The sequence below is a fragment of the Mastomys coucha genome, unplaced genomic scaffold, assembly GCF_008632895.1.
Source record: "Mastomys coucha isolate ucsf_1 unplaced genomic scaffold, UCSF_Mcou_1 pScaffold14, whole genome shotgun sequence".
In the NCBI taxonomy this organism is placed as follows: domain Eukaryota; kingdom Metazoa; phylum Chordata; class Mammalia; order Rodentia; family Muridae; genus Mastomys; species Mastomys coucha.
Window position 1 is genome coordinate 38,784,266 of NW_022196896.1, and position 13,357 is coordinate 38,797,622.

General features: G+C 46.0%; 1 protein-coding gene across 1 annotated transcript in view; it reads left to right on the forward strand.

The window, feature by feature from the left end:
- Positions 1 to 13,357, forward strand: part of Vxn (vexin) — a 32,165-nt gene that overhangs the window by 14,278 nt on the left and 4,530 nt on the right. The window contains exons 3-5 of the mRNA XM_031366806.1: positions 1,138 to 1,297; positions 7,684 to 7,745; positions 10,932 to 11,023. Coding sequence (XP_031222666.1) covers positions 1,138 to 1,297; positions 7,684 to 7,745; positions 10,932 to 11,023 — 314 coding nt within the window. The remainder of the gene's footprint in view (positions 1 to 1,137; positions 1,298 to 7,683; positions 7,746 to 10,931; positions 11,024 to 13,357) is intronic.

The window sequence follows — 13,357 nt, forward strand, 5'->3', positions numbered from 1 at the left end:
GAGGGACATCTGGGTTGTTTCCAGTTTCTGGCTATTATAAATAAGGCTGCTATGAACATGGTGAAGCACTCCTGGGCATATACCCAAAAGATGCTCCAACATGTAATAAGGACACATGCTCCTTCCCTCTCTTTAAAGCAAACAACAGAACATGGAATCAGATTTGTGTTGGCTGACTGAGGGGGAGGCCCGTGGGAGTGTGGCTGATACAGTATCACTCCATTGGAGAAATACTGATTTTCCCTCTCTTCATGACTCTCAATTCTGGGTAGCCTCTGGGCTAGGTGTGGGACTTCATGCCCACTGCCCTTCCTCCACGCTGGGTCTGGCTGGAGCTTGTGCATGCTGCAGTCTCTATAAACTCACATGTTCATCTTCCCTGTTGCATCTGGAGAACAGGGTATTGTAAGCACCCCTGCCTTCTTTTCTGCATAAGTAAATATAATGTTTTATTACTTTTTTCATACCATGTGTTTTGATCATATTCACCACCTTCTTAACTCCTCCCAGATTCACCCCACCTCCCAGCTTCATGTCCTTTTATAAAAACAACCTACTAAGTCAACTTTGTGCTGTCTATGTGCTTATGGGTGTGAGGCCATCCACTGAAGAATGGTTGAAGAGGTGATAGCATTGAAGAAAACAAGCTCTACCTCCAAGAGAAGCTATCAACTGTCAATAGCTCTTCAGCTATGGGGGAGGGCTCATGATCCCCTCTCTCCTTCCCGCTGGAATGTTGACTGGCTTGATCTTGGGCAAGCAGCTACAACTGGATCCTATCCAGAAAGGGCACTACTTACTCTAGTCCTCCCTGACCGCTAGCTCTTACAGAGTGTTTCTGCCTCTCTTCCTCAATGGTCCCTGAGTCCTGGTGTCCCAGTTACTAATGTATTGTTTGTGGTTCAGCTCCCACAGGTGATTATAATGCAACCACCTTAGCCGTTAGCACTCTCTTCTGACTTTCTACTATCTCCTCTGACACTCAGTGAAAATTCACTCCCTGCCACCCTGGTCCAGGCTCACCTTGTTGTGACCATTTATTCATTCGCTACAGTTCCCTAGCGGACATGAGACGGGTGCGGTCCCCAGGCCCTGGGAGATTCTGGAGGATGACTGATTGCGCTTTTCACCCTGCAGGTGGTGATCGAGTCCGACCTGTACCCACCAAGGCCCCTGGAGCTGCTGCCTCAACGCTGTGAGCGCAGGGACACAGGCGACCGCAGGTGGCTGCAGACTGGCCGGCTGCAGACCGCCAGGCCACCCGGGGCGCATCCCAACAAACCCCCGGCCAGACCTGGTATGTGAGTCTCAATTCCCCAGGTTCGGGAACCCCTGAGAGCCAGTGATGTGCCCAAGTCAGCAACAGCGCGGCAACAGCTTATATGTGTTCTATCCTCTGGTCCTCTCTGGCAGACTTATTATTGAGCATCCAACTTTGGGGAGGAAAAAAGGTGCCTGCTATTGGGTCTGACCTACAGCAGCAGGAGCACCAACACGTTCACCTATACTGTGCTGCCGCCTCCCTAGGTGCAGTGTGAGTGAAGGTGACTGGTGCCACATGCTGCAAAGGTAGCTGCCGCTGTTCAAAAGATGCTTATCATTGTGCCCTGAGCAAGAGCCTTGGGGACTAGGAAGAAGCACACCGTGTGTGTGTGTGTGTGTGTGTGTGTGTGTGTGTGTGTGTGTGTGTGTATGTGTCTGACAAAGGTGAGAGGTCTGGAATTCATCCTCAGTACCACAAACACACTCATAACAACCAAACTGTACCTTTGGGTGGGGGTTGGGGGTGAGACTTTCTCTGAGTAGACTTAGCTGTCCTGGAACTCACTCTTTAGACCAGGGTGGACTCGAACTTACAGAGATACGCCTGCATCTGTTTTCCCATGTACTGGGATTAAAGACATGTGCCACCATGCCCAACTAGCCAAATTGTACCATTTTTTAATTTGAATGACTTAGTAATATATAAAAAGAATTTAGGGGCAAACCTATTTGAAAACTGGAAACAGTGATGTTACCTTGGATACTAGTTGTTTTTTTAATGACTTGTACCCTAAGCAATGAAAATAGGATTCAGTATTAGCTTACTGACGTCTCTAGTAGTATTTTCTCTTTAACTGATAGTGTAGACATTTTTCTTCTGTTGTGCCAACAATGTAAAGTTACTCATGTTATAATTCACAAATACACAGAAAATGATGGCATACATTTGTAATCTCACCATTTGGGAAGCTGAGACAAGAGAAGTGTCATGAGTTCAAGGTCAGCTTTAGCTTCAGGAGGATAGCCTACCTCAAAAACAAACAAAAACCAGAAGTTGGGAGGCAGCTCAGCTGATAAAGTATTCGTGATACAAATATCAAGGCCTGAGTCCAATCTCCAGACACCACATAGAAAACAAGGTGTGACGGTATGGGTGTGATTCCAACCCAGTACTGGAGCCAGACATGGGAGCCAGAGGCAGGAGAACCTCAGGGTCCCTGGCCAGCCTAATATGCAAGCTTCAATTTCAGTTGAAGACTCTCAAAAACAAAGCGGAGGGCATCAAAAGAAAGACACCTGAGGTTAACTTCTGGCCTGCATATGCTGCCCTTCATGCACCCACATACACTAACATGAACACACATCTGTGTACACACAGGAAGGAAGGGAGAGAGGGAGAAAAGAAGAGAGGGAGGGAGGGAAGGAGAGAGGGAGGGAGGGAAGGAGAGAGGGAGGGAGGGAAGGAGCGAGGGAGGGAGGGAAGGAGAGAGGGAGGGAGGGAAGGAAAACTTTGGTATTAACAATTTTGTGTTTTACAGGAACTGACATAATTCTCTATTGACTATGTTCTTTAACAATCTTTTCCCATTCCATGATCCTCCTTTGTTCCAAGTTTCATTGTGGTTGATGTTTGTTCTAATTGTTGCTTTTCCTAGGTGTCATACTAAGTTTCTTTGGTCACTTAGGATCAAAAGTACCAGAAGATAAAACTAAGCTACATTTTCAGCTAATGTCGGTTGCATACATGTAAATAGGCTGGAAGCATTAGAAAAGCCACAGTCTGACTTACAAATTAAGAGGAGATAGATTTTTCTCTGTGTCTATGTATATATAGGTGAGTGGGTGGATGCGTGTGTGTGTGTAGGAAGAGAAAAATAGGCAGAATATTCCTCTTAGCTCCAAAAATCATAAAGTGAATTTAGAATTCATGCTTCTCAAGTTATTGTGGATACAAGAATCAGCTGGGGGCTTTTCCTGGTGCAGATTTTAATTCAGAAGGACCCTGGTCCACTTATGGATCCCAGAGTTTCATTTCTGATATGGTACTGCTCTTGCAGTTACAGGGTCAACAGACTGAGTAGCAGGCGTTTAGAAGAAATTAATGCAGTGATTTTCAAAATGGGGCCCCAGGTGTGGAAACTGGAACTATGTTGGGAAAAAAAAACACATTTTATGTGACTAGGAATTCCAGAACTAAAGCTTATCAATCAATCTGTGTTTTACACACACACAGACACTCACACATACACACTCACACACACATACACCACACACACTCACACTCACACATCACACACACACTCACACACACATACACACTCATACACCATACACATTCACACATACACACTCACACACACTCACATACACCACACACACTCACATACACACACACACACCACACACACACTCACATACACACATGCATACTCACACACACACATACACACCACACACACACTCACATACACACATGCATACTCACACACACACATACACACATGCATACTCACACACACTCACACACACATACACACTCATACACCACACACACATACACACATGCATACTCACACACATACACTCACACACACATGCACATTCACACACACACACACACACACACACACCTCAACTATGCTGCAAGGCAGATTGTGGTTTTTCTAATCTTTCATTCACTCCCTGTCAGTTCATAGAACAGAAAAATCAATACTGTAGAAATTGTTTGACCCATGCAAGGTGACATTCCTTGGCAGCCACAGAGACAAGGAACATTATCCAGTCTTCTGATATAATGGTCAGTGCCATATCACCAGGCTGTCTAGTTTTAGGGGCCACTTTTATAGTTTTTTAAAGATAGTATCTCATAATGTAGTCCAAGCTGACCTCAAACTCATGATCCTCCTGCCTCAGCATCCCAGGAGCTAGGATTATGAGTGCATTACTATGCTTGGCTGATTTCACAACTTTGCAGGTAGTTGGTGTTTTCTCATACTGCAAGGTCCATCTTTATTCTGAAGACAAGAGCAATAGGTTATGAAATGGAAAGTCTGCCCAACATGTGACAGTCAGCTCATACAGGAATATGCTAGTCAGGTTTGGGTGGGAAAAAAAATAGATTCAGCTGGGCATTGATTCAATTCCCTCAGAGCTTCCAATTTGATAGATTCCAGGTTGGGTAGGAGGAGTGTTGCTGAGCCAAAGCCAAACCTTGATGCTCTCCAAGGAAAGGCAGTGCATTGGTATCGATTCTTCCTTCCTCCTATCAGTAAGACGCATGTCTCTAGGGACCTCAGACCTAGGGGCTTGTACTGTAGGACAAGGCTCTTGGGTGCCTCAGACATCTCAGGTAGGAAAGAGGTAAAGAAACTTGGAGAGCACAGGGATGCTATAGGTAGAACCAACTAAAACATTCTCACAGTTTCAGATGCTGGAAAGGGACAGGGCCTGGAAAGCTAACGATTTATAGCACTTTTTCCCAGAGATGAACTAGGGCACCTCAGAACCAGCTTATCAAAACAACCTAAAAGGTGTCGCCTTTTACCAAGCATGACTGTCCAGCTCTCCAGAAAGTCTCCAGTTCATCCCTGATGCTTCTGTATCCTCCCCACCCACTTTATACACCAAGCTGGTGGTGTCACCCCCAGAGAGCTCTTGCCTTTCCACTCTTGTAACCTACCTCATGCTTCCCAGACGCAGATCCACCACGTCTCACATAAGTGAATAATGGCAGTGAAGGGCCTCAGCCTCCAGGCCCTCTCCCTCTCCAGAGCTCCCAGAATGTTCTTCCTAAGGCTGGGGGCTTCCTCTCTCACCTCTTGGTTTCATGCTGCTATCTCTTCCTGCATCCCAGGGTTATTCTACCGTGGCAACCCTGATGGCCCAGTCCACTATGTTCCCCTGAGCCTTCACTGTGTTCTTTCTACAGATCTCCTTCTCGGTGTACAAACTCCATCTCCTTCTGAACTGGGATATGTTGTCCCTTGATCAAGCATCCTCGGGCCTTTGAAAGGTCTAAAATCATCTTTATCTGGCACTTTAGTTGCTTTTCTGTTGCTCTGATAAAACACCATGGTCAAGACAACTTACACAAGGAAGGGTTTATTCTGGGTTTACAGTTCCAGAGGGCTAGTAACCATAAAGGTTACTAGCTTGTAAAGGTTTCTAGGGCTAGTAACCATAAACAAGAATAGCATGGCAGACAGCAAACATGGTGGCTAGAACATCAGATGTGGCTGAGAACTCACATCTCAAACTAAAAAAAAGGAAACAGAGAGAGCGAACTTGAAATAATACAAGTCTTTAAACACCTAAAGCCATTCCCAGTGATATGTTTCTTCAGCAAGGCTATACCTCCTAAGCCTACCCAAACAGGACGACCACCTGGGGACCAAATGTTCAAATGCCTGCGAATATAGGAAATATCTCATCCAAGCCACCACATGCGTCTTCAGATTAATGGCTATGTATCACCAGTGCCTTGGTTTCCCCAACTAGAACGTGTAAATTACCATGGCATCTCCTCCCCCTTTGTGGTGACAGTAGGGATTTAATGAGGTGTAACTGTCTCCAGATCAGGCACAATTGGTTTCAAGACCCATTTAAGATGTCAGACTTACAATGCTCAAGCCCTTTATGTGAAATGGCATAGTAATTGCACATAACCTATACACATTTGTCTCTGTCTACTTTGGATCTTCTGTAGATGATTACTTAAATACCCCATGTTATATAAACATCATGAAAGTCACCATTACACTGTATTGTTTAGGCTAGGGCAACAAAGAAACTAAGTATGCACTTGTTCAGGTTTTTGTTTTTTGGTTTTTGTTTTTTTTTGAAAGAGAGTCTTGTGATCTGTGGTATGCCTTGGACTCACTTGCTTTGAACTCTTCCTTCTCCCACCTTCACTCTCCAATGTTGGGATTACATGCATGCATGCATGCATGTGCTACCATGCTACATGCATGTATTACCATACCTCTCTCTATATATGCAATTTCATCATTACTATTGTCATTGTTGCAGTACTGGGTATTGAATCCAGATTCTTTCCTGTCCTGAGCAAGTCACCTACCAGTGGACCAAACTCCCATCCCTACAATATTTAGAAGTACTTTTTAACTATGAATGTGGGGCTTACAGGTAATGAGGCTAATCATTATTGTGCAGTTTATGCCCAGCTCAACGCCTGGCACACTTTGAAGATAAGTTGCTGATACTAATTATTCAAGTGCACCACTTACTGTGGTTTGATCTTGGCAGGGTTAAAGGGGAATTTTCCTAGACCAACTGAATTTAGTAGCATCTGTCTTTGGGTAAAACCATAGGAAAAATGATTCATGGATTAGGCAACTCCCAGAGCAGGTTCTTCACTTAACCAACACCACTGGCAGGCAGCAGCTACAGAACGACAGAAAGGCCCAGAAAACAACCCAGTCAACCAATGAGTCAATTGGTTCTCACTTAACTAGTAAATTGTTTCCAGCCCAGCTAGCCAGCAATCCATTGGGCATGTGTAACTATTTAAGCTCAGCTACTGTGATGAAATGCTGTTGGTTCAGGTTTGGGGCATACCCAGTCCACCCTAAGGTCGCCTACAAAATTTACAGATCTGTATGGGTTTCTGGCATTCAAACTCAGTCATCAGGTTTGCATTGCAGGTGTTTTTTACCAACCGAGCTATCTTCCAGCTCCTATGATTTCTTATATAGGCATGTATGTGATGAAATTAGAAAAGGGAATATGAGGCAGAAAGATGAGATAAGTGAGGGAGGGAGCAGGAAAAGAGGGCAAACAAATACATGTGAGACAGAAGCAGACAAGACTGGAGTGAGGGAGATGGGGGAGACCAGCAGGAAGAGAGAGGAATAGGGCTGGAAGTGGAGGAGGAGGGTAGGTTTGTACAAAGTACACATGAAAATACCATAATAATAAGACGCATTCTTTTTACCAATTTCTTGTGAGCTAAGAGCTTAGGAAAGTAAGAAGTGCTAAAGACATTCTGTGAGCACTTACTGCATTCACACACAGTGCTAAATGCTGTGTTTTCATTGACTTAATTTTTCCCAGCAGTTTGAGGCTCCCAGCAAAACTGAGCTAAAAGCACATATACGCCCTATATCTGCCTCCCACCTGCACATGTGTGGCCTCCTCCACTCTGAACATGCCACAATGGCATGCTTGTCATAGCTGTTGAATTGCACTGAACTTAGTTTCAGCTTCCTGAAAGAGTGTCAGGGGTAGGGGTGACCCCACTTGGCATTGCCTACCCAACATCATAGTCCTTCACTGCTTGGTACAAAGGCTGGGAGAAATTCCCTCTTCAACTGGATGGCTAGAAAGATAATTGATTCAGGAGCAGAGGGAGGCAGAACTTGGAGTACAACTGAGTAATGTCTCTTCTGTTCAATCTCACAGTGGGGATTTCTGAACCCAAATCGTTGAATCTGTGTGGGAATCGAACATATGGAAAATCATTGGTAAGTAAGATAAGCCAGATTTATCACATGTGCTGTGCTTGAAACTTCTTGACATGTCTTTCTGATGCTAGAAAGAGAGATCGTGTCCTTTTCCCTGGGCTGAGGGTTGTTAAGAAAGCAACACTTGGAACTAGCCACTCTGTGTACTTAGGAAACATTCCTGGCTGTTCCTCTTTCTCAACCGGAATTCGGTTCATATACAAACAGAAGCTGCGACTCGCTAGCATCTCACGCATAGGGGAAGACCCAAAGGCTCTGGCCAGATAGCAATGCCCAATTAATTCCCAGGTGCAGCTCTGAGGTAAAATGATGTAAAGTTTTCTAGCACTTAGAGGGGCTGTATCACCACACAAGCCCAAAACATATGGCACTGCAACATTTGCTTACAGCAGACCCCATGTCTGGAGAGGGTTCTCCTCTTGTCTTGCATTAGGATTTGTTCTACTAAGTGTTTTCTGTTCATACAAATAGCATCGCAGAAGTCTCTTTCTTCTTGTGGGACACTAATATCATCATAGATGCTCCTCCCTCAATATCTTCATCTAAACCTAGTTACTGCCCAGAGGTTCCACTTCTGAATACCACCACACTATGGGATAGACAGGGCCTTCACAGATGAATTTAAGTCAGGCACAAACATTCAGTCCATAATAACCAGTTATTTCAGGACAGGGTACTTCTAGGAGCACCCTTTACAGGTCAGGTTCATTGAGATTTGAGGACTAAAGGGTAAGATGTACATTAGGGATCAATATCAATCTTGAGAGAAAAGAGGTAGCTTAGGTAGAGGGAGTAACTGAACTAAGATCCAGGCTTAACATTAGAGATTCATGTGTAGGCTCTAGGGTTCAACTTGCTCACACAGATGAGTCTCAACTGGGTGCAAATGGCTTTTGTCTTCCTTCCTCTCTCTGTTAGGGTGTGTGGGCTATCCCAGCAAGCATGTGACTCTGGACAAGGTGGTCTGCAGCAGAGAGACACTTTCCTACCCTCTGCCCATCCTAAAGTTGAACAGTTTGTCCCGTCTTAAAGAGGGATTAGGGGACATGTCCCCATATTTATCTCCACTTCTCCTTCATACTCTTCTAGGGATGAGTGTAGGGTTTCCTCTCACCTAAAAGAGTCCGTGGTGAGGGGAGATCATCTCACACATACCAGGCTCTAGCAGCAGCTGCTGTTCAACATGAAAACTAGAAAAGATGCCAGAAGCATTCAGGGACAGCCCCTCATCCTTGTGGAACAAACGAGACAGATATGGGTATTCATGCTCTGGGCAGGAGACCTAATCCAAAGATTTGGGTTAGGTCATTGGATTGGGAAAAGTACACAAAGGGTGGGGATGGGAGAAATGGTTGTCAAGGAAGTCTCCTCTCAAACCTCATATGCAGAAAATAGGATGACTAGACAGCTGGCAGAGGGAAGGAAGACAGTCTCAAGAGTTCTTAGATGGGGGTGGGAAGGTCAAAGTTACAGAGGAAAGAATGGAGATCATCTCAGACATACCAGACTCTAGCAGCAGCTGCTGTTCAACATGAAAACTAGAAGAGATGCCAGGAGCATTCAGGGACAGCCCCTCATCCTTGTGGAACAAACAAGACAAATATGGGTATTCATGCTCTGGGTAGGAGACCTAATCCAAAGATTTGGGCTAGGTCATTGTATTGGAAAAAGTACACAAAGGAAATCTAGTAGCCTGGGAGTCCTGCTCCCAGGCCTCAGGGGAGGTTTAGATTGTGCCATTGGCAGATAAGCAGCTGTACCAAGGAACCAAAGACAGCTGAGGTAGTGTGTGGTGTGGGTGAAGATAAAGAGGCACAATCAGCATTTCCACGGGCCTGGAAAGAGTGGAGCTAGGCCCCATCACTCATCACTCTGCTCGTTGTGCAGAGGCAGGAGAGAGACCCAGGACCTGCCCATGTAAATCTGATTCAGGGCTGACATGGATGAGATAGAACTAAGGAAGGGGCAGGAACCAGGCATTCCCTCCAAGAGCTAAGGAGCTATGGGCTATGTTAGCTGAGCCATTGGCATGATGGGAAGGAATAGCTAGGGAGAAGCCACAAGGTGGCACAGTAACTCTGCCCTCAACCTTCCCCACCCCAGGACAGGGGTAAATAATGGTGTCCTTGACCTGGAATTTTTCCAAAGACTTCCGGAAATGTGATGAGGCTTGGAACAGAAGAACAAAGCACAGTGTATGCCCACTGATGAAGCAACTGCTGGAGCACCCAGCAACTGCTGGACTTAGCCCTGATTAGGCCATCAGTTAAGTTTCAGTTCAACACAGGGATGAGGAAAGATCAGTCCCAGACTCTCCCACTTGTCATGCAATTTGTCTAGGGACCAAGACAGTAACTAGAGAACTCCAGAATGAAAAATAAAAAGTGAGAAGGCATGATTTATCATGTAATCTATATAGTGCCTGGAGACACTGCGTCAGCCATGTGAATATGGTCCAGAGCCTCAGGACAGACCTGGTGAAAGGCTGATAGAGATGAAGCCCTGATCCACAGAAGTCCTGAGACATGCAGAACCGAGGGTCGGCAGTAGGAAGGGCAGGGAGCTTCCTGGAAGTGGACCTGGATCTGCTAGAGCTACAAGTCAGCCTTGCAAGACCTCAAGGAGAAAGAGGCAGAGTTGGCCTAAGTCTTCCATGCTGAGGTGTTTGTGGGGTTGGGGACGGTTCTAGAGTCCAAGCGAGACATGGAGAGTGGAGCAGGCCTGGGCACAAATGAGGTCTGAATGGACCATTATCTGAAAGGTGCAAGAAAGCAAATGGAAAAGTTTGCGCTGGTTCGGGCAGCATGATTGAAGACAGACTACAGGATTGACAATCAGACACCAGCAGTGGAAGGAAAAGGGTGACAGCTCTCTTGGAAGATTGAATGTCTCTCTCTCACATGTCTGCAAGCTAGTGGTTCTTAAAGTAGAGTCCCAGGACCAACTGTTTCATAGACTTTGTTCAATTCAGCAGCCCCAGGCAATGTCTAGCTTGCTAACTCAGACACTGTGTGGTGCTGGCACCACGGTAAGGCCTCCAGCATGTCTGATGCTGACTAGGGGAGGACTGTTGCGTGGGTTGAGAGATGGTACCTTTATACAGCCCTCTTATAAATGGCTCCAATAAATGTCAGAGTGGAAACTTGTTACCATCTTCAATTCTTTCCCCGCTTCCTTAAAACACAGATTCCTCCAGTGGCCAGGATCTCAGTGAAAGCTCCAGCTGGGTTGGAGGTGGCAGCCAAGGGCTCAGAAAATGGAGGTGTTCTGGGAAGAGGGTAAGTATCCTGCATTCCTGCTGTGCTGCCTGCAGGCTCTCCACCCATCCATCCACCATGAGCAGGAGCAGGGCTCTCCACCCATCCATCCATGCACCATGAGCAGGAGCAGGGCTCTCTACCCATCCATCCATCCACCATGAGCAGGAGCAGGGCTCTCCACCCATCCATCCATCCACCATGAGCAGGAGCAGGGCTCTCCACCCATCCATCCATCCACCATGAGCAGAAGCAGGGCTCTCCATCCACCCATCCATCCACCATGAGCAGGAGCAGGGCTCTCTACCCATCCATCCATGCACCATGAGCAGGAGCAGGGCTCTCCACCCATCCATCCATACACCATGAGCAGAAGCAGGGCTCTCCACCCATCCATCCATCTATCCACCATGAGCAGGAGCAGGGCTCTCCACCCATCTATCCACCATGAACAGGAGAGGAGCAGGGCTCTCCACCCATCCATACATCCACCACAAGCAGGAGAGGAGCACTGGCCAACTCATTACACACTTATTATGCATGACAAAACCCATGGCGGCTGTAAATTACCCTGTAACCAGCTATCTACACCTTAACTGCTTGTCTGGGATTCAGCTGGAGTACTTTACATGGTTTCCACCTCATTAACACTGCTCTTGGGGCTTTGTTTAATTAGATGAATGTAATCAGGAGTCATATCCAGAACTTCTGTAGATGGTGTCGGGAATGCCTCATGAATTCTCTTAGGGACCTTCACCCACAGGTAAAGAAATGTGTCAAATAGTTTTCCAGCTAGGTATGCAGCTCCGAGGTCCAGCACCTGGATAGCTTGTGTGAAGTCCTGGCTTTCACCCCCAATGCTCCAAAACAAACAATAAAGCACGGGTTTTTAAATAAACTGTAAACTTGGCCCTCACTAACTCCATCTGATAAATAGTCAGCCTAAGATAGCAAGAAGGTTATTCCCTGAATACCCACAGGCCTTCAGTGCAGGAACACAGCCAGAGCCTGCAATTCAACATGGACTGTTATGCCTCAATAACCACCTTCCACACTGCAGGTTGTAACAATGGGGTTAAGGTGATGATGCAAAATGAAGGCTTTGGACTCAGATCTGCTTTCTAGCCTGGCACTTCCACTGACTCTGGCTTTGAGCAAATCATTCTCATCAATTTAAAAACAGAGAGGATGGAGAGATGGCTCAGTGGTTAGAGCAGGTACTGCTCTTACAGAGGACCCAAGTTTGATTGCCAGCATCCAGGCTAGGCTTCTCATAACTACTTGGAATGTCAGCTCTAAAGAAATCCAATTCCTCTGACCTCCAAAGATATCTCCACTCATGTATACACAGAGGGACATACATGCACATATAAAATTAAAATAATAAAGTAAATCTTAAAAAAGGAAGGAAAAAGAAATCCATAGTAAATCCATAGTTGTACATGGTACTGTGTGCTAGTAACCCTGTACTTGGCAGATAGAGACAAAAGACCAAGAGTTCAAGGTCCACTGAGCTACTCGCTGAAACCTTGTCCCAGAAAAATGTGTACATACAAGCAAGATAAAAGAAGCTTTCTTGGCCATACTTAGACAGGAAATTCCGGGAATGATTCTGACCTAAGTTTATATCTATGTCATTATTTAATATTTAATAAATGTTTGCTTTAAATCTCCCCAAAAGAAGCTTTCTTGAGTGGCCATAATGGAAATTATGTGAAGTCATATGTAGAGCCAGATGTGATAGTCCGTGCCTATAATCCCAGCACTCAGGAGGCAGTGGCAAGAGTTCAAAGCCATACTTGGGCCACATACCAAGGTTATGTTTCAAAATAAAGAATAAAGAAAGGAGAGAAAGAGAGAAAGAAAGGAAGGGAAGAAGGAAAGAAAGAGAGAGGAAAGAAGGAGAAGAAGGTAAAGAAGGTAAAGAAGGAAGATGGGGAGGGACAGAGAGGGGGGCAGGAGAGAGAAGGAAGATGGGGAGGGACAGAGAGAGGGAGGCAGAAGAGAGAAGGAAGATGGGGAGTGACAGAGAGAAGGGGCGGGAGAGAGAAGGAAGATGGAGAGGGACAGAGAGAGGGAGGCAGAAGAGAGAAGGAAGATGGGGAGGGACAGAGAGAGGGGGCGAGAGAGAGAAGGAAGATGGAGAGGGACAGAGAGAGGGAGGCAGAAGAGAGAAGGAAGATGGGGAGTGACAGAGAGAAGGGGCGGGAGAGAGAAGGAAGATGGGGAGGGACAGAGAGAGGGAGGCAGAAGAGAGAAGGAAGATGGGGAGGGACAGAGAGGGAGGCGGAAGAGAGAAGGAAGATGGGGAGGGACAGAGAGAGGGGGCGAGAGAGAGAAGGAAGATGGGGAGGG